The sequence below is a fragment of the Amia ocellicauda genome, chromosome 14 (genome assembly GCF_036373705.1).
Source record: "Amia ocellicauda isolate fAmiCal2 chromosome 14, fAmiCal2.hap1, whole genome shotgun sequence".
In the NCBI taxonomy this organism is placed as follows: domain Eukaryota; kingdom Metazoa; phylum Chordata; class Actinopteri; order Amiiformes; family Amiidae; genus Amia; species Amia ocellicauda.
Genome location: NC_089863.1, coordinates 32,519,543 through 32,542,146, shown reverse-complemented (window position 1 = coordinate 32,542,146; position 22,604 = coordinate 32,519,543). Strand labels below are relative to the sequence as shown.

Genomic DNA, 22,604 nt, shown 5'->3' with positions numbered 1-22,604 from the left:
AGTCGTGTAGTGTGCACTCCTTCACGACGCAAAATACATACATTCGGTGAAAAATGGTTGTTAAGTGTTTGCTGCCCACCATTCACAAAATCAGGTTGGATCGCTGAAATCGTGTAGTGTGACCATAGCATAACTGGAGTGAGGTTGTTGGAGTGGAGTTCCGCAGAGATCAGTATTAGGGTTTGTGCTTTTTTACAACCTATATTAATCTCTTCACACAGACAGTTGTCACAATCTGGAACAAACACCCCAGCGATGTGGCCGAAGCCAACAATTTGGGAACATTAAAAAATAGACATGGACATGATCCTTGGATCACTTAGTTATTGATGGACACCAAACAAGCATGATGGGTCGAATTGCCTCCTCTCATTTGTAAACTTTATGGTTCTTATGATTCTTCCAGGAAAGAATATAAGCAGAATGTCATATTTCAAGAAGAAAGTTACCAAAAAATACATCCAAGTAATGTTTAACTATTTCATTTTGTATTCATATACAGTAAACAAAGCAAATTTCATAGCAGTAAATAAATAGAATAGAAAAGCTGTGTGGAAAACTCAATAAGTGAAAACTCTTCAGTGGCAGGGCAGTTAGGGTAACTACATATCAGTAATGCTGTCTCATGGTCATAGTCTGTTTTGCTTCAACATTCAACTGAATGTTTTCTCACAGGTGGGCATCATTGGCTGTATGAATCTGTTGTTCATGGCAGAATTGCAGGAAGTAGCCTCTTCTCACTGCCCAACACAAAAATAATTGGTATGAATTTGCCAAATTGAATCTTGGGAACATTTGGGACCATGATTTATGGTAAGATTAAACAAAAAATTATCTTTACAGACATGCTTCTAAGCATTATGTTTTGGCATTGAAGATGAAGATCATGTTAAAAAGAACATCACACATTTCAGTCAAGTATGGAGTTAGATCTGTTTTGCTTCGAGGTTGTTTAACATCTTTTGGTCCTGGTGCACTTGTTAGATAGATTCAAGATTCAAGAATCTACCAGGACATTGTGGCCAACAATAAGATTGAAAAACAGTTCTATCCTTACTGGTTCTTTTCCAGGTCCAGGTGGAGCATCCTACCCCCTACCTCAAGTTCACACTGCAGCAGGTCAGGATGACCATCCTACAGGGAGAAACACATCAATGTTTACAAGAGTGTGATAAAATAGAGGGATATACTATGGCTTAATCAGTGTTACATTTCTAAAAAAAGAATAATAATGATAATAGTCACAAATGAATGCATAAAATAAAATAAAAAATAAGTAATCAACTATGTTCAACCAACAGAATATTGTCATATGTACAGTGCCTGAATAAATAGGAATACAAAAAAAAAAAAACATAACAGAAATATTAATGAATTGGATAATGTGTCCTGCTGAAAAAAAAGTCTAAAAATGTTATAATGTAATCTTATTAGCATTGCACGCAGCACAGACATATTTGTCACAAATAATAACCTTAATTCCAGAAACACGAGGGTCACATTTATTCAAAACCTAGTATGAGGTGGGATTTTTGACCAATACTCCAGGCAGATTTGCTCTAGGTTTTATATACCCTTTGGTTTCCTTTTGTGAACTACCTTCTTGTGTTTGAACCACAAATGTTCAATTGGATTGAGGTCTGGTTATTGCAGTGGCCAGATGAGAACATGTATGTTGTATGCAGTTAACCATTTCTTAGTAGATTTGGAAGTATGCTTTGGATAATTCTCATGCTGCAATAATTCTCATTTATGCAGGTGTCAACGAATGGTAGTTTTTGACATAAGTATTCACCCCCAAGGACTTTTGGATATATTGTAGTGCTACAATCTGGAATGAAAATGAATTTAATTAGATTTTCTGTCACTGATCTAGACAAAGTGTACATAATGTCGAGGTTGGAAAAAATCAATTATCTTCATTTAATTAACTAGTCATGATTGCATAAATATTCACCACCCTTGTTATTACACACTTAAAATAAGCTGTGGTGCAGCCAATTGCCTTCAGAAGTCACATAATTAGTTGAATAGAGACTACCTGTGTGCAATTAAAGTGTCATGTGATTAAATACACCTGTTTCCCCAGAGTATGTCAAAAAGGAGCTTCATGTCCAAGAGAAAGTTCTGGAAAAGTAGCAGTCAGGGTTTGGCTATAAAAAAATCCCAAACATTAAACATCCTCCAGAGCACAGTTAAATCCATTATAAACAACGGAAAGAATTTTGCACAACCACGACTCTGCCTAGCGCATGCCGTCCTCTGAAACTAAGCTACTGGACAAGGAGGTCGGTGGTCAGAGAAGCCATAGAATGGGAGAAACTGTCCATATGTCACCTATTACCCAGGTGCTCCACAAAGCTGAGCTATATAGAAGAGTGGTATGGAGAAAGCCATTGCTGAAAATAATTCACATAAAATCCAGTTTGGATTTTGCCATGTGGAAAACACAGCAAAGATGTGGCAAAAGTTTGTATGGTTGAATGAGGCCAACATTTTTCTTTTTGGCCTAAATGCAAAATGCTATGTGTGGTGCAAAGCCAACACTGCAAATCTCCCTGAGGTACACCATCTCCATCTTATTTTTATTGGCAGGGACTGGGAAAAGTGTGGAGAAATATATTGCTTTAGATAATGGGGTTGGATTAAATCAAATATTGAACCCGCCTTTACTCAGTAGTGGCTGCATTTGTTGTAAGATAATACTTTCTTAGACTTAAAAATGTAACTGATATAATGTACAGGTCTGTTATTAGCAGATGGGTCAAATTTAAAATATAAACAACAAATTATGTTATCATATAAACTAATTATATAACTAGGTTGCTTTTCATTGTGTGTTTTTGTTCTGTTTGGGTACCTACACAAGTTTGTTTTCTTTTCAGTTTGGACAAAACCATATATTGCAATGGAAAATGTTTGGGTGAATTGGTTTGCCACAATTTTGGAAAAGGAGGTAGGTATATCACTGTAATTTATGGGAGTGTCCTGTTCAAATTACATATACAATAAATAATAAATTACACACCCATACATGTGGAATGCATATCCACATACATACATATTTCACCATTGACAAGAAATAATTAAGATAATTATGGTGATATATTATTTTAAGTAGGTGATGCAGTAATGTATGTTTAAACAATCACTGTTTTAAATAAAAAAATTAAATAAATACTTTGTGCCACTTGTACTAGAATAAAAAAGTTACAATGTACCTTGTGAAGGTAAATCACACATTTAACATTATTTACCATGCATTAGCCTATTCATACAAATCAGTCCAGGCAAATCATTCGCAAATGTTGGAAAATATTCACAGCAGATGTTTTCCTCTCTTTGAATGTGGAATTGTTCACATGCACAAACAATCTCCACTGTACATTAATTAATCAATCAATCAATATTTATTTAGTATTGCACCCTTCACAGGGTAGCCCCAGAGCACTTTACTGATTGAATATAAACAAACAAAATAAACAAACAAAAAATAAACCATAATAAATAAAATAATTGATTAGGCATGTAGGAGAGAAAACCTGTTTTTCTTGCACCCATGGACACAGCAACACTTCATGTTGTCTACAGAAACTACAATTACCATTAATGAATAATAACCATGAAAAAAATACACTTGGCTAATATGATAAAATTTGTCTTCTGTTTTTGATGGCTGTGTTATCGCTATCTAGGAAGTTATTACTGCACATCCTTTTCACATCCACCATTATTTATGATGAGTTTAAAAGTTTGATAAAATTGAACTGGAAAAATATGTCATAAATATACTAATCGCAACATGTAAAGAGACATTAAAACATAATTGAAGGAAACACCTTAGTTCTCCTTTTAAAGTTAATAAACAATAAATGCACAAATTATTTTCAAATTAGAAAAAGGTATTTTAGGTTGATGTAATTGTCAAAATAACTTTTTAATTTAAATTAGTTTGATAAGTATAATATGATTTAGTGATTAGTGGTGCTCACCATCAAAACGTTGATTTAAAAACCTCTATAACATTATTTAAATAATTATAAAGCAGTTTTAGACCTCAGAGACAATGTTATAGCACAGTAACTAATAACTACTTCACTTTGAATACTCAGTAAAAGAACAACAATTGAATATGACTGAGGTAAAGATTAAATGGCATGTGACCACATGCAAAAATTCAATCCCCTTCTATGAAAGTTAAAAAAGGTGCTCTCTTTCAATTGTGATAAGGTGTCAACATAAAGTTATAAGGCAGTGGTCTCAAACTCAGTCCCTGGAGGGCCATGTGTATGCTGGTTTTCCTTCCAATAGAGCCCTCAAATAGTTAATTGGTCTAATTGTTTAATTAGCTAGATACATTTAAATGGCTATCCAGACCCCATGATATTTTATAAGCAACTGAACCCTGAATCAAATGCACCTTTAGACCATCAACTGTAAAATACCTCGTAATATATTTTTTTAATTTCAAATTGAATAATTAATTAGACAAATTAAGTAATTGAGGACTCGGTTGGAACTAAAACCAGCCCTCCAGGAATTGAGTTTGAGACCCCTGCTATAAGGCATTAATAATGCAATTTATTATTAGTATCCCTTTAGGATTATTAAGCCTCCACCTCTTAAATTAAAAGACATTAACTTTTTTGTTCAAACTGAAGTTTCTCGTTAGAATTCATGGTGAACGATAAAGCGGAAATGGGAATTCTCCCATGGTTTCTGCAATCTGACCAGTTAACCAAGATGATTCAGCCCTGGAGTCCTTTCAACACCTCTTCCTGGTATTCTCCTCTTGCCCTCCACAGCCTTTAAAGACACTGAGTGAGACTGTGGCTTCCTGCTGTGTTACCGGTGCTGCTTCCTCGCTTTCTCCATGCGCTTGGGGCAGGTCACACTGAACCCTATCAATGCCAGGAATGCAGAGGGCAAATTACATTGTATAACATAGGGATTTTTAACCTCCAAGGCTTTTTGTTTGTTGTTTTATTTTCTGTTCAAAGTGAGTCAGTATGATTTAATTAGTTTCAACATTCAGTGATAAGTATTTTTCCTCCCATCTATGTAGAATGACAGGTGAAGTGAATAACACTGATAATCTCGTTATAATGGCACCTGTCAGTGGGTGGGATACAGTGAGGGAAAAAAGTATTTGATCCCCTGCTGATTTTGTACGTTTGCCCACTGACAAAGAAATTATCAGTCTATAATTTTAATGGTAGGTGTATTTTAACAGTGAGAGACAGAATAACAACAAAAAAATGCAATGCAAAAAAGTTATAAATTGATTTGCATGTTAATGAGTGAAATAAGTATTTGATCCCCTATCAATCAGCAAGGTTTCTGGCTCCCAGGTGTCTTTTATACAGGTAACGAGCTGAGATTAGGAGCACTCTCTTAAAGGGAGTGCTCCTAATCTCAGGTCGTTACCTGTATAAAAGACACCTGTCCACAGAAGCAATCAATCAATCAGATTCCAAACTCTCCACCATAGCCAAGACCAAAGAGCTGGCCAAGGATGTCAGGGACAAGATTGTAGACCTACACAAGGCTGGAATGGGCTACAAGACCATCGCCAAGCAGCTTGGTGAGAAGGTGACAACAGTTGGTGCGATGATTCGCAAATGGAAGAAACACAAAATAACTGTCAGTCTCCCTCGGTCTGGGGCTCCATGCAAGATCTCACCTCGTGGAGTTTCAATGATCATGAGAACGGTGAGGAATCAGCCCAGAACTACACGGGAGGATCTTGTTAATGATCTCAAGGCAGCTGGGACCACAGTCACCAAGAAAACAATTGGTAACACAATATGCCGTGAAGGACAGATATCCTGCAGCGCCCGCAAGATCCCCCTGCTCAATAAAGCACATGTTCATTGGCAAACTTCAGACGGGCCTGTACATCTGAATGATTCAGAGGAGAACTGGGTGAAAGTGTTGTGGTCAGATGAGACCAAAATCGAGCTCTTTGGCATCAATTCACCTCGCCGTGTTTGGAGGAGGAATTACCCCAAGAACACCATCCCCACCGTCAAACATGGAGGTGGAAACATAATGCTTTGGGGGTGTTTTTCTGCTAAGGGCACAGGACAACTGCACCGCATCAAAGGGACGATGGACAGGGCCATGTATTTTCAAAACTTGGGTGAGAACCTCCTTCCCTCAGCCAGGGCATTGAAAATGGGTCGTGGATGGGTATTCCAGCATGACAATGACCCAAAACACACAGCCAAGGCAACAAAGGAGTGGCTCAAGAAGAAGCACATTAAGGTCCTGGAGTGGCCTAGCCAGTCTCCAGACCTTAATCCCATAGGAAATATGTGGAGGGAGCTGAAGGTTCGAGTTGCCAAATGTCAGCCTTGAAACCTTAATGACTTGGAGAGGATCTGCAAAGAGGAGTGGGACAAAATCCCTCCTGAGATGTGTGCAAACCTGGTGGCCAACTACAAGAAACGTCTGACCTCTGTGATTGCCAACAAGGGTTTTGCCACCAAGTACTAAGTCGAAGGGGTCAAATACTTATTTCCCTCATTAACATGCAAATCAATGTATAACTTTTTTGAAATGCGTTTTTCTGGATTTTTTTGTTGTTATTCTGTCTCTCACTGTTAAAATACACCTACCATTAAAATTATAGGCTGATTATTTCTTTGTCAGTGGGCAAACGTACAAAATCAGCAGGGGATCAAATACTTTTTTCCCTCACTGTATATTAGGCAGCAATTTTGTCCTCAAAGTTGATGTGTTAGCAGCAGGAAAAATGGGCAAGCGTAAGGATCTGAGCGACTTTGACAAGGGCCAAATTGTGATGGCTAGACTACTGGGTCAGAGCATCTCCAAAACTGCAGCTCTTGTGGGGTGTTCCCGGTCTGCAGTGGTCAGTACCTATCAAAAGCGGTCCAAGGAAGGAAAAGCGCTGAACCAGAGACAGGGTCATGGGTGGCCAAGGCTCACTGCTGCACGTTGGGGAGCGAAGGCTGGCCCGTGTGTGGTCTGATCCAACAGACAAGCTACTGTAGCTCAAATTGTTGTAAATGCTGGTTCTGATAGAAAGGTGTCAGAACATACAGTGCATTGCAGTTTGTTGCGTATGGGGCTGCGTAGCCGCAGACCAGTCAGGGTGCCCATGCTGACCCCTGTTCACTGCCAAAAACGCCTACAATGGGCACGTGAGCATCAGAACTGGACCACGGAGCAATGGAAGAAGGTGGCCTGGTCTGATGAATCATGAGTTCAAGGTGTTGACTTGGCCTCCAAATTCCCCAGATCTTAATCCAATCGACCATCTGTGGGATGTGCTGGACAAACAAGTCCGATCCATGGAGGCCCCACCTCGCAACTTACAGGACTTAAAGCATCTGCTGCTAACGTCTTGGTGCCAGATACCACAGCACACCTTCAGAGGTCTAGTGGAGTCCATGCCTTGACAGGTCAGGGCTGTTTTGGCAGCAAAAGGGGGACCTACACAATATTAGGCAGGTGGTCTTAATGTTATGGCTGATCAGTGTATGTCCCAAACCTTTTTCTTTCCTATACTTTTCTGTTAGGGAACATTTATGAACTTATACTGTTGTTTTATTATTTTCCCAAAATTACATGTGCAATTTCTAACAAAAAATGTTCAGAAAGTGTACAACTATAGTAAAGGTTCAGAAAAGAGGTGGTTGAAGGTCGACTTTGAGGGGTCGCACCAAACATCCTCGAAGGGCCATATTTGGCTCCCGTGCCGCACTTTGGGAACCCCTGATATAGATAGTCAAACAATTCTTCAACTTTGTGTCTTTGTTATTAACTAGCTAGATGTATTCAAGTATGTGTGATGCAACTGAACTAACTTAAAAAACAACTAAATACTTATGAGAGGCAAACTTTTCCTGAAGGAAACAGTTAAAAAAACAAAATCCTTGGCTTCTTATTTTCTGGGAACAGCTGTAACCATTGAAGAAACTGGCTTATCTAGAGCTGTAGCTGAATGCAGTGTTAATACAGGATAACACCCAGCCCTTGGCACCTTTCCCAGCCCCCCAGCCCTAAATCCTTCCCTCCCTCCCTTTCTCTGTCTTGCTTGCTTGGCAGTGAGGTAATGTTCCAAGGCGTGTGGGTTGATAGATTACACAGGGTGACCTCATTGCATGATGAATAAAGGGAGCGGTCCATTCAAAGTATGAGAGAGAGAGAGAGAGAGAGAGAGGCAAACAGTTGAAGGGGGGTGGGAATCACTGTTCCTTCCATTTAATCTGCAGAGCAAAGATTGTTATATAGAGGGCAGGTCTGTTCTGTTTGTTTTTTAATGACAACCTTTTCTCTCCCTTGTTCAGATTTTATGTTGCTTTTGACAATTTCAGTGTTGCTCTTTGCACTGTGGCTCTGATATTTGTATGCCTTGGTTTGCTGGAGTCATTGTTTTTTCCTAGCCATTACATTTAGACTTTTCCACCATATACTTGTGTGGCTTTTTTACAGTGGCACTAATAAGCATTATTCCTTTCGTACAAACATAACATGTAATTGTTACGTGTTTAATTACACAAATTTAAACTGAACACTGTGGTTTTGCCCCAGTTAACCACTCAAAAGGCATAACAAAGATAAGCAGAACACTCAAATCACAATTCCTTAATGAACAAAACCTCCACTAATTTGATTTACATCTGAAGTTATTCACAGCTTATCCCCTGTATGTTCCCCTCATTTATCAGATATAATAGACATTTTATGAATCATAAATTTAAAACCTGGGTCTGGATCAAATTATTAGTGTGACCTACCCGAAAATAGCAAATAATTAAAACAAAAACTCTACTCGCAGTTTAATTTATTGCAAGAAACCACTCTCTACTGGTTAAAAATAAAAATGATAGGGTGCAAGTTTAAGCACAGTTATTATTATAGTCTAATCTACACTTATATGCCTGATGATACATTGTACACTGAATGTCTGCAATACTAATGTAAAAACCCTCACTGATTCAGAGAAATTATAGATTCTTCTACTATGGAGACACATTTGACAGAAGTATCGAACATAACAATGATTGTAGTATTGGACCATTTTGTTTTTTTAGTATCAAAAAAGTATAGAATTTTCGGTATACTGTGCAACACTACACCCTATGCAGATATTCTAAAGTGACATGTTATAAATAAAACTATTAAAAGAGGCCTTTTCCCAGGAAACAGGTGAAGGATGCAGGTGTTCAGAAACTCATTCATTGCCTTGATACCAAAAATGATATGTAAGCAGAACACCAGTGTAACAAACTTTTTTAAACTTTATTGTTTATTACGAGTTGGCTCAAATACAGGATGCATTTTACATAATTTTCAATAGTAATTGTTTTAGAAGATATTTTTAAGTCAATTTCGGGCATTCTCTCACAACCCTATTTGCATATCAGGCGACCCCAACTTTGAGAATTGATCTGCTTCATCTGCTTAGCATTACCCACTTATTGAATCTTAGGCATCATCCCTAATTTACAACAGCCTCTCAGACATCTTTTCGTAGATTGGACATACACCATCTCAAGCTCAACACTTGATCTCTTTATTCTATTTCTCACCCTCCTCTGATCTTACCATCTTTTTCCATCTCTCCCTTTACCTGTGCCAAAAACCTTAATCCCTATCTCTTACTCTCAACACACCTCTAGCATGACCACCAACGATTTTACCAATCACCTTCTCTTGAACTAATCTAAAAGTAGGTCATAAATCAACAATGTACACTTAAGGATTAGGACAACCATAATATAGCTACCTAACCATCATAGGTGGTGTACTATGTTTTATTATCTTGGACACACTTAATTGCATGGACATTTTTAGAAACAGAAGATTTAAATTTTAGATTATAGCTATAATACACTCCACACAAAAAGCAAAGCCCCTCATTTCACAACAGCCTTTTTATGTAACATAAGAGTCCTTGATTCACTGTAAATCCTATCTTAGACCCACATTGCACTAAGCAGATCAGCCAGACAGTCACATAATCTAATTTTGTGTTGGGAATTGCTATAATCAAGTGGTGCATTCTAGGTTTCTTAAATATCTGCAATAACTTTTGATTGCACTAAAACAACAAATAAAAATACTGTAAATGGCTTGCTGTGGGATTCAAATGAAATCATAAATTTGTGTTGTCTTCTTAATACTGGATTGAATATGTCACAAAAAGTAATAGCCAAGTATGCATTTCGATTTTGACCTCCTGAATTATATTTTGTGAAAGCTTTCAATGAGATAAGAACAAACTGGAAAACAATATTTTAAATATTACTATTTTGGGCTTATCTGTTTACCTTTATAAAACATGCTTCCAGTTTTGAATGTAAAGCTACTGCAGTTGTCACATAGGGCTTGAACACTATGCCTGCTGTATAAAGGTCACTTATACAATATACAGATAATCCTTGAATAATGTGGTTTACGTTCCTGGAAATCACCGTGTTAAGTGAATTTGCATAATTGGAAACACATATTCCCTAGAAACTGATGTAAATGTCCTGGTTATGTTCCCTGCACAATAAACAAATACATTATACCAACACAACGTTAATATAAAACACTGAAGTAGACTATCCGAAATATCCACAAAAACACAAAACACAGACTTCATTGTTTATTTTAAACTAGGGAGAGTTACAACCACTAAAATACAATGTTTCATTCCTGATTGGTGAGTGTGCTTCACTGCCTAAAGACAATTACTCCCAGCCAATCAGATTTAATAGGTTCTGAAAGAGTGGGCTTAGAGCTATCAGTCCAATTTAACACACTAAGGAATCGACTTCCTGCTTTTATCTGCAATATCTTTAGAATCAGTGTTAGGCTTAAGAGAGATGATAACTATACATCACTTTATGATAAAGGCAATATAAAGACATCAAAATATGTCCTGGACATGTTTCTTGGAGATATCATTTGGCAAATGCCAAAACAAACTGCACGCAGATGGCAGTTCTGGAGCATGTGTAGATGGTGCGGTTTGGAGCTCACCCGGTTGAGAGATTTGAATCGCACAGCACAAACACACCTCTGAGCGCTCTGCACCACAGCAGCTCCACCCCGTAGAGTGATTCCAAAACAATCATATGTCAGTGAATGTGTTAACGGTAACATAAAATAAGATTTACTTTCTGTTGTTCGTTTCATCAATACAGTATAAATACATACTAAACAGTATACTGCCTCACCGCAAAATAATTTATCGTCAATACCTATACCTATTTATTTTAATATAAAGCTGTGCTAAAGAACCTTCTTTTAATAGTCTAATAAATTATTATGTTGCCATTTTCTAAAACTGAGTTGCAGACAGTTAAAAAACTACATGTGGCTACTTCTTATTATTCATGATATTGAAAATAAATATAAAACCTATAAAGGGAAAACATTTTTTAAAAGCAATGTGATTGAAATCACTTAAAATGCATGAATAGCATTGACCATCAAGCTGCCTTGGATATCTGATGTCTGGTGCAAAAAATACCTTTTCAATTGTATAGGGTTCACAGGGAGTTATAGGCTACTTCCTTGTACCCAAAAAGCATTAGTGAACCTGTTCATAACAACATGTAACAATTTCTGATCTGAAAGTTTATTAATGTTGTCATGGTTTCCAGTGTTTGCGGTTTCGTAATAGGAGTTTAGGCTTAAGCCTATACAAAATTATGTAGTCCTAACCTACGAAAACGAGACATGGAGAAGTGTATGCATTGATGACGTGTTTAATTATTATTAAAGCAAAACATTGCTTGATCGGTGTTGTCGGCAGTCCAAACCCGAGTCTCCTGCTTTGCTGTAGGCAGCCGAATAAAGAACCCTGTTGTGCAAGTGCACTGCAAACATACAAGCAGAATTATATTGAAGCAGAATATGCTTTTGAAGCCAAAATAGCCTATGCATTTTACAGCACACATCAGCACAAATGTACCATAAAGGACCGAGACCACTGTTAAGTGATTAAAATATAATGTTTAATATCTCAAGAACCATGTTGGTACAAACAATTATTTTTGCTGCAAGGTGACATCATCGCTGATAATGAAAAAATAATATCTGCATCGATGAAAACGAATATGGCACAAACCGGCACAAACGTAGAACAAAGGAAAGATACTATTTTGGTGCGATTTGGACGTTGATGGGGTGCTGAGTGACATCACTCATTAAAAAAAGTATTGCTTAATAACTCAAGAAATAAAACAGTACAGATGTTTCTTTAAATGACACAAATCAGCACAAACGTAGCACAAATGAAAGAGACTATTGTGGTGCGATTTGGACGTTAATGGGTGCTGAGTGATGTCACTGCTCATAACATATTATCTTTAATATCTTGGGAACCACACTGACACAAACCAACACAAATGCAGCACAAACAATGCATATATTTTTTATTCATATTCTGAACACATGGGCTGCCAACTTCACGGAGGTGCTGTTGTATCTTTGAGCAAGGTACTTTACCTAGATTGCACCAGTAAATGCCCAACTGTACAAATGTAAAAATAATGTCATATATTTTAATAATTGTAACTGCTAAGAAATCAGGTAATAATAATAATAAACAGGAAAATACATTTGAACATATATGCAGAGAACAAATGTCTATTAAAAAGCTTATTTAAAAAAATATATACTTAATCAAATAGTTTGGCATAAATGTTAAATTGCTTATAAATTACAAAACAAAAATGGTTTTGTAGCAATTTATGTTTTATTTTAAAAATGTATGTAGACACTTTACTTCAAGGCCAAAAGTTAATATAGGTGTCCAAGTTAATGCTTGTTTGATTTGAATTGAGTTTGAAAAGTGGTGCAACCAATAAGTCAAATGGTGCAACCAGAATTACATTGACACCAATGGAAAAAAGTCATGCTAATTCATGTTTTTGAATATATTAAATACATTTGAATGATCATAATAATCTTTCTGTATGATATTCATTTATTTAAGTGCATATATTCTAATTCATTTGTGTTTCAAAAGAAACACCTGAACTAAATGAATTAACCCAGCATCTCATTGTGAACCTCCAGAGTCATACATGATATAATGTTTGATAGTTAATGTATGTACAGTGCATCTGGAAAGTATTCACAGCGCTTCACTTCTTCCACATCTTCTTATGTTACAGCCTTATTCCAAAATGGATTAAATTCATTATTTTCTTCAAAATTCTACAAACAATACCCCATAATGACAACGTAAAAGAAGTTTGTTTGAAATCTTTGCAAATGTATTAAAAATAAAAAACAAAAAAAGCACATTTACATAAGTATTCACAGCCTTTGCCATGACACTCAAAATTGAGCTCAGGTGCATCCTGTTTCCATTGATCATCATTGAGATGTTTCTACAACTTGATTGGAGTCCACCTGTGGTAAATTCAGTTGATTGGACATGATTTGGAAAGGCACACAGCTGTCAATATAATGTCCCACAGTTAACAGTGCATGTCAGAGCACAAACCAAGCCATGAAGTCCAAGGAAATGTCTGTAGACCTCCGAGACAGGATTGTATCGAGGCACAGATCTGGGGAAGGGTACAGAAACATTTCTGCAGCATTGAAGGTCCCAATGAGCACAGTGGCCTCCATCATCCGTAAATGGAAGAAGTTTGGAACCACCAGGACTCTTCCTAGAGCTGGCCGCCCGGCCAAACTGAGCAATCGGGGGAGAAGGGCCTTAGTCGGAGAGATGGCCAAGAACCCGATGCGTGTCTCTGTGGAGAGAGGAGAATCTTCCAGAAGAACAACCATCTCTGCAGCACTCCACCAATCAGGCCTGTATGGCAGAGTGGCCAGACGGAAGCCACTCCTCAGTAAAAAGCACATGACAGCCCACCTGGAGTTTGCCAAAAGGCACCTGAAGGACTCTCAGACCATGAGAAACAAAATTCTCTGGTCTGATGAAACAAAGATTGAACTCTTTGGCCTGAATGGCAAGCGTCATGTCTGGAGGAAACCAGGCACAGTTCATCACCTGGCCAATACCATCACTACAGTGAAGCATGGTGGTGGCAGCATCATGCTGTGGGGATGTTCTTCAGTGGCAGGAAGTGGGAGACTAGTCAGGATCGAGGGAAAGATGAATGCAGCAATGTACAGAGACATCCTTGATGAAAACCTGCTCCAGAGCACTCTGGACCTCAAATTTGCAAAGATTTCAAACAAACTCCTTTCACGTTGTCATTATGGGGTATTGTTTGTAGAATTTTGAGGAAAATAATGAATTTAATCAATTTTGGAATAAGGCTGTAACATAACAATATGTGGAAAAAGTGAAGCGCTGTGAATACTTTCCAGATGCACTGTAATACACTGAATTTATGGTCAGGCTTATAAATTCATACATTTCATATAGACAACGTATTTTTAAAATATTTTCAAAGATGTTTTCACTATTTTATGTGTGTTCATAAAATAATGCTTTATTCATTTAATGAAAACAGTGAATTTGATTTTATATTTTTGCATTTTGTGGTACAAATTTTCTCTAAACTTTAAACTTAGGTTATTTCAATTGCACATTATTCCATCATTTCTTATGCTATTTTCACCCAACAACATCTACACATTTTAGTTTGAGTGGTATTTCAACATAAAATTTTCATCTCAAATTGTTCCTTACACTTTAATAGACGAAAAGGTCACAAATTTCAATTTCAAAAAACGCATTTAAACACATATAAAAAAGTAGTCGAAGAAGTTTAAAACTAGCAAAACTGGGGGTAAGTTAAAGCCAAAAGAAAACAGAAAAAAATGCATGAACTTCTTTCTTTTTATTTTGTGATAATCAATTGTTATGAGCATATCAGGTGGCAAAACCAGACGTGGTCAGGTGATGCACCCAGCAAATTTATATTTTAAAACATCAATTTTCATTGCAACTGCAAAGTCATAAATATAGCTTTAACACATTATATAATGTATACAAATAACTTTTACAGTTTTTAAAAACTTTTTTAACTCTCCCTACGGGAAACTGGATGCTAAACAACATAAATCAGTGTCCATTTCTAAGAAATGTAATAAAAGCCCCATAAAGAATTTAATGGGAAATTTAGTATGTCTTATGTATTTTAGACAGTACAATGATTCATATGTACTTGTATCCAGTTGTGGGAAATACATTAAAATTATGTTGTTGTTTTTTTTAATTAATATACGGTTGCGCCACCTGACATTTCTTGGGTGGTAAAATCAGAAATCTTATAAAAATTAAATAAATGCCATCTTAAAAGCAATAAAACAAACAATAATACCCAATACATCCAAAAAACTTGAAAACTTTATTTGTCATTGACCCTTTAGTATTTAGTATTTTTATGATATGATGGGACGCACTTTTGGGCTTCGACAATGTGATTAGGGATGTGTGTGACAAATATTTCGACTATCGATAATTCCACAGTTGTTGTTGATGAGTATTTGAATAGTTGCGCTTTGAACTTTATATAAAAATACTTAGGGCCCAATATTCTAACTTCACAAAATTTTCGTGCAAAACGCGTGCTGCACAAAAAATATGCAACTTGACCAAAATGGAGAAATATTCAAACATGGCACAAATCTTTGCATGACATTGGAATATAGCATTTTTTTCCTGTGTTCCTGTGCCTCGCAAACCTACCAGCATCACTCCACAGTGTGCTGTTATTCCCACTGTTTTGAGCACAGTTTTGCACAGTTATCAGATGAATGTGCTGTGCAAATGTGCGGTGCGCAAACCCTGCAAATATCTAGCCCTTAGTCTTTAAAACTTTAAAAATGTTGTTGAATAAACACTAATAAACATTAGGATATAAAAAAATACCTTCCTATTAGGAGACATACGGAAACAAGCATTCTGTCAACTCTCATGTGAGACTTGTATTTTGCAAGCAAGTTTTATGTTTTTACCCGATATTGTCACAACCTTTTCTGTTAATTATAAGTCCAAATGAACTATGATGGTTGTGACAATTTCAAAAAAGCAGTACCGCTTGATATTAATTAATTGTCTCCCGAATATTATGGCACAGTGTGCATAATAACTGAATATTAAGCAAATACAGCTGCAACCTGGGTGACCAATTTGATACTGATTTCTTTTTAAATTCTTATTCAATTATTACATTTGATTTTCATTCCAAAACAGTTCAGCAATGTGAGCTGCGAAGCAAATGCCTTAACATTAGCGTCCTTGTCCCAACGTTAAACATGGAGGTGGAAACATTATGCTTTGGGGGTGTTTTTCTGCTAAGGGGACAGGACAACTGCACCGCATCAAAGGGACGATGGACGGGGCCATGTACCGTCAAATCTTGGGTGAGAACCTCCTTCCCTCAGCCAGGGTACTGAAAATGGGTCGTGGATGGGTATTCCAGCATGACAATGACCCAAAACACACAGCCAAGGCAACAAAGGAGTGGCTCAAGAAGAAGCACATTAAGGTCCTGGAGTGGCCTAGCCAGTTTCCAGACCTTAATCTGGAAAAAATACCTTAAAATCTGTGGAGGGAGCTGAAGGTTCGAGTTGCCAAACGTCAGCCTCGAAACCTTAATGACTTGGAGAGGATCTGCAAAGAGGAGTGGGACAAAATCCCTCCTGAGATGTGTGCAAACCTGGTGGCCAACTACAAGAACGTCTGACCTCTGTGATTGCCAACAAGGGTTTTGCCACCAAGTACTAAGTCGAAGGCGTCAAATACTTATTTCCCTCATTAACATGCAAATCAATTTATAACTTTTTTGAAATGCGTTTTTCTGGATTTTTTTGTTGTTATTCTGTCTCTCACTGTTAAAATACACCTACCATTAAAATTATAGACTGATCATTTCTTTGTCAGTGGGCAAACGTACAAAATCAGCAGGGGATCAAATACTTTTTTCCCCTCACTGTAGCCAATCAAAAATACATGGTTGAAAATAAAATCAACATTTGCAATTGCAATAGAATCAATTGTTCTTTTAAATCTTTATTTTATTCTGTTTGGCATTTTGTTGCCGGTAAGGTCTGTGTGAATGGGTCATAGCTGGCAAATCATTGCCGGCAATTTTCCGGCAAGGGTAGTAGTCTAATTGCCGGCAAATTCAGCATCAAGTCCTTGCGTGTCGACACTGCCGTAACCAAACAGAATAGGGCTGCATTTTTGCGACCACAACACGACAAGGTTAAGCCACCATTGAACAAGAACTTGTGACCGTAACGAGAAACGGACTGGGTTGTTAGAAATGGCGGAGGTTGAAAATAATATAGTCGCAGCAATTCTGAGAGTTATTGATGAACCAACAGGTTGGCGTATGTAATTCTAACTTATGTACCAATAAATAATACAAAACATATTATCTCTAAATGTGTTACCCCCCTCACACTGGGTATGTTTCAAACGAAATCGGTTCGGTTCGTTTGCTTTGAAACAATGTATCAGTCAGTATGCTCGCCATTCACACTTGCCGTGTACAAACGTGCTCAGTTCATAACTCCTTTTGTATTAATAAAACACAGGATATTTACATTTTACATCATGATTAATACATATAAGAAATGGCAGCATAATGCGTACAATAACAAATACACATGACAACATTGTATTGTATACTATTATATTTCATGTGTGTACATTTGAATTTGTAAATTGCATTATGTATAACTGTACTTTAGTTTTGCACTTTGTATTGCTCTTATTTGTAAGTCGCCCTGAATAAGGGTGTCTCCCAATAAATAAATAATAATAATAATAATAATAATAATAATAATAATAATAATGACAGCAATAGAGTTACTACATGTAGTCTAACACATTTGATAGTCTACTTCTGATACAACCAAATAATACATGGGTGCGTTCACATTGTGCAGAATATGCGGAGATCTGACCAGCAACGCAATTAATTTTCATAATCATATGACAAGTCTGAATAGTGATGCATCCAACTGTCTATTTAAACACACTGTATGCAGTTATACAGAACACAACAACAGACTACTATATTTGTGAATATTATAATCAGCGTTGCGCTGCTGAATAGTGATTGTCCAGAATATGGGTCCGTGTCTCCTCTCCCAAATCCACAGGCTTCTGTAGCGACTGGTTCCCACGGCAATCTCTGTTTTCTGTGTGAATGGATCCTTGCTGGCAATTTTAACGCATTCAAACCCAGTGTGAATGGGGCTTTTGTTATTACTTTTTATTTTGTATTTGTGTAGTTCTACTGTATGATTGAAAAATATAACAGAATAGGAAAGTTAATTTGAAGAGTCGTCCTACTTTTTAAAGAATTTCGGAACATGGCACCTCGCCACGGATGGTAATACCGGCCACCACGGTAAAATCTTCAACTAGAGACTAGATTGATACTAGAAATCTGTCACCGGCACAGCCATATCAATACCACTTCTGGATAATTGCGATTTTCAACTACATTGTGTATGTACTTTTTTAACTTGATTTACTAATTTATTCCTCCACAGAGGGAACTAACTGTAGTCATGAATAAAACTGGGGCTACATACAAGATGGAAAAAAAGGAAATGAGGTCAGAAGGTCAGTTCCTAGAACTGCAGCTCAGTGAAATTGCAAGTGTTGACAAGTATGAGCTAACAAACCCCAGATTACCTGCAATCTACTCAGTAATCCATCTGAAGACCAAATTTGCTGTAAGTCTCATACAAGCTTTTCTCTCTATCTTGAAATCTGTCCACCCACATTATTAGAATCCATAGTCAGTCTCACTGGATTTGGTAACTATAAACCATGAATTATGCCGATCAGAAGATGGGAAACCTGATGCTCAATTGCAATATTCTCCATTTACTACTACGGTATTCATGCTTGGCAATTGGGAAACTACATTGTATGTTCTAGTAATTCCTTAGCTCTATAAAGTCTCATGAAAAAGCTTTGTTCATTTTGCATTCATGTGCCATTTCATACGATTGTCTAGCTTTCTCTTTGGAAGACATGTTCTCATATCTGTCTGCAGTTTTCATCTCGAAGTAACGTTTCAAGTTTTAATCTTAGAATACTGCTACGATTTGTTAGCAAACTAAGAACACGGCTTTTCTTGCAACATCAGTAAATAAGAATTTTGATGTCCATTATTTTTTAAACACTATCACTGTCTATTTTTCCCTTCTTAGATAAACTCATTTTGCAATTGTAAATTTACTCCTGAAGTGTAGGGCTGGGCGATATGACCTAAAAATAATATCTCAATATATTTAGACGTTTGGGCGATACACGATAGTTAGGTCCATAAATATTTGTACAGTGACACAATTGTCATAATTTTGGCTCTATATGCCACCACAATGGATTTGAAAGGACACAATCAAGATGTTCTTTAAGTGCAGATTTTCATCTTTAATTTTAGGGTAGCTACATCCAAATTGGGTGAACGGTGTAGGAATTACACCCATTTTTATATTTGGTCCCCCCAATTTTAGGGGCTCAAAAGTAGTTGGACAATCTAATATAATCATGAATTAAATTGTGAGTTTCAATACTCAGTTGCAAATCCTTTGCAGTCAATGGCTGCCTGAAGTCTGGAACCCATAGACATCACCAGATGCTGGGTTTCTTCCCTGGTGATGCTCTGCAAGGCCTGCACTGCAGCTGTCTTTAGTTCCTGCTTGTTCTTGGCGTTCTGCCTTCAGTTTTTTCTCAGAAATCAAAACAAACCAATCAGAGAGATTGCAAAAACAATAGGTGTGGCCAAATCAACTATGTGTTACATTCTTAAAACGAAAGAACACACTGGTGAGCTCAAGAACACCAAAAGACCTGGAAGACCACGGAAAACAACTGTGGTGGATGACAGAAAAATTCTTACCCTGGTGAAGAAAAACCCCTTCACAACAGTTGGCCAGATCAATAACACCCTCCAGGAGGTAGGCACATCTGTGTCAACAAGTCAAAAATCAAGAGAACACTTCACCAGAGTAAATACAGAGGTTTACCACAAGATGGAAACAGAAAACAGGAAGACCAGATTAGAGTTTGCCAAAAACATCTAAAGAAACCTGTACAGTTCTGGAACAACATCCTATGGACAGATGAGACAAAAATCAACGTGTACCAGAATAATGGGAAGAGAAGAGAATGGAGAAGGGAAGGAGCTGCTTATGATCCGAATCATACCACCTCATCTGTGAAGCATGGTGGAGGTAGTGTTATGGCATGGGCATGTATGGCTGCCAAGGGAATTGGTTCCCTTGTCTTTATTGATGATGTGACTACTGACAAAAGCAGCAGGATGAATTCTGAAGTGTTTAGGGCTATATTATCTGCTCAGATTCAGCCAAAAGCTTCAAAATTCACAGTGCAGATGGACAATGACCCGAAGCATACTGCGAAAGCAACCCAAGACTTTTTTAAGGGAATGTTCTGCAATGGCCAAGTCAATCACCTGACCTGAATCCAATTAAGCAGCATTTCACTTGCTGAAGGCAAAACTGAAAACAAAACTCCCCAAGAAGAAGCAGGAACTAAAGACAGCTGCAGTACAGGCCTGGCAGAGCATCACCAGGGAAGAACCCAGTATCTGGTGATGGCTATGGGTTCCACACTTCAGGCAGTCAATGACTGCAAAGGATTCGCAACCAAGTATTGAAACACAATTTAATTCATATTTTAGATTGTCCAAATACTTTTGATCCCCTAAAATTGGGGGGACCACATATAAAAATGGGTGTAATTCCTACACCGTTCACCCAATTTGAATGTAACTACACTCAAATTAAAGATGAAAGTCTACACTTAACACTGATTGTTTCCTTTTAAATCCATTGTGGTGGCATACAGAGCCAAAATTATGAAAATTGTGTCACTGTCCAAATATTTATGGACCTAACTGAGCTACAAAATAAGACCAAAAACATCTTTTTGAAAGACCAAAAATCGTTCTTTAATCATTAAATATGCAAAACCTACAAAAAACACTTGCCACGCTGTCATGGTAAATATGTTTTTTGTTTTACCTGACTTTAAATGAATAAATAAATATAAAAATAACAATAAATAAATGCCTCTAGTATGAATGTAAAAACAATAACAAATACTTGCCATCAAATTACATTTTGACAAAAAAGCACAGAATACACTGAAGCCTGCAGAACAGACTTCATGAAGCCCGCAGAAAATGTTAAATGTATGTATGTATATATATACACACACATACACACACAATCGTCTGCTAAGAAATCAAAGTAATAAAAATAATATATATGTTGTATATGTGACAGTAAGTAATACATATCAATTTTTATCTCAATTTTTTTCCAGAGCTGTATATACAAACCGTATTCAGGTATTTTTTGTCTGTAATTCAAACATTTAATTAACACAAGGAAACTTTTAAACTTAATTCATTCGCTTTCATTGCTTTCAAAAAAGGTTAATATAGCGAGTGATAGTGAGAGAACATTCAAGATCCCATAATCCCATGAACCTATGATTGTAAAACAAACATGCAAATTTATAAGCAGGTGCATTTCAAGATTAAAGACCTAAAAACTACTAATTTATTAACAGGTTTTTTTAAATGCAACTGCAGATGTAAAAACTGAAAGCGTGAAAGCATGTGATATACTTAAGATTTCCAGAAAGCTTTTGATAAGGTTCCACACCAAAGACTGATCCTCAAATTGGAAGCTGTAGGCATTCAGGGTAATGTAAGTAGATGGATTATGAACTGGTTAATGTATAGGAAACAGAGGGTGTCGATAAGAGGAGTTGTGAGTGAGGTTGTAGTGGAGTTCCACAGGGATCAGTAGGGCCTTTGCTTTTTCTAATCTATATTCATTATCTGAGATAGTTTACAAACTTGTCAAATGTGCAGATGATACTAAAATAGTTGGCTTGACAGCTCAGGTTATTCAAAGGGACTTAATAATCAGTTGTAAATTAAATGTGGCAGATGCATTTTAATAAAATAAAAATGTCCACTATAATTACAGCATGGTAGGAATAGAACTAGAAGTAGTAAAACATGTTTCTGATGATAAAGATGCTGTTTATCTCACATTAGTAAATTGTAATTATATATGCCAAATGAAATATATTGGTAAATATGCCTGCTCTACCCACTGCACACACATATTGTTCATGATTTTAGTTAAAATTAACTAAGACCTATACAGTTTTATACTGAATTCTGCATGTATTATATTTACTGCATGATACTTTTAACAAACATATTTTGTGAAAACTAAGTTGCATCAGGTAAGAGCATCTGATAATAAATAAAAGCAAGTTCCTATCTGATGAAATAATTAGTGTTACTCAGCTGCTAGCAGTAGCAGGACCAGCTGAACAGCATTATAGTATTATTGCACTTGAAAATAAAGTAACAAATTGAATCTGTTAATTTTCATGTTAATTATTATCAGCTTATTGGCAACATTCAAATCTGGTCTTAAAATATTCTGGTGCCAGTCATTCAGTCATCCTATTCATCTGTGCTTCAGCTTTAACAATTTATCCTAATAACAATAGGAATGCCAGCAAATGGGGGTGGAGAAATGTATCATTTAAAGTGGGCAGGAAATTAGGAAAGTGGGGAAGTTAAAAAAACAACAAAAAAAACAACAGAGAGGCAGAGAGAGAGACAATT

General features: G+C 36.8%; 1 protein-coding gene across 3 annotated transcripts in view; it reads right to left on the bottom strand.

The window, feature by feature from the left end:
* adam15 (ADAM metallopeptidase domain 15) overlaps positions 1-22,604 on the bottom strand; it is a 105,403-nt gene that overhangs the window by 75,407 nt on the left and 7,392 nt on the right. For all 3 annotated transcript variants that reach the window (XM_066721643.1, XM_066721644.1, XM_066721645.1), the window contains exon 3: positions 1,058-1,134. In XM_066721643.1, coding sequence (XP_066577740.1) covers positions 1,058-1,134 — 77 coding nt within the window. The remainder of the gene's footprint in view (positions 1-1,057; positions 1,135-22,604) is intronic.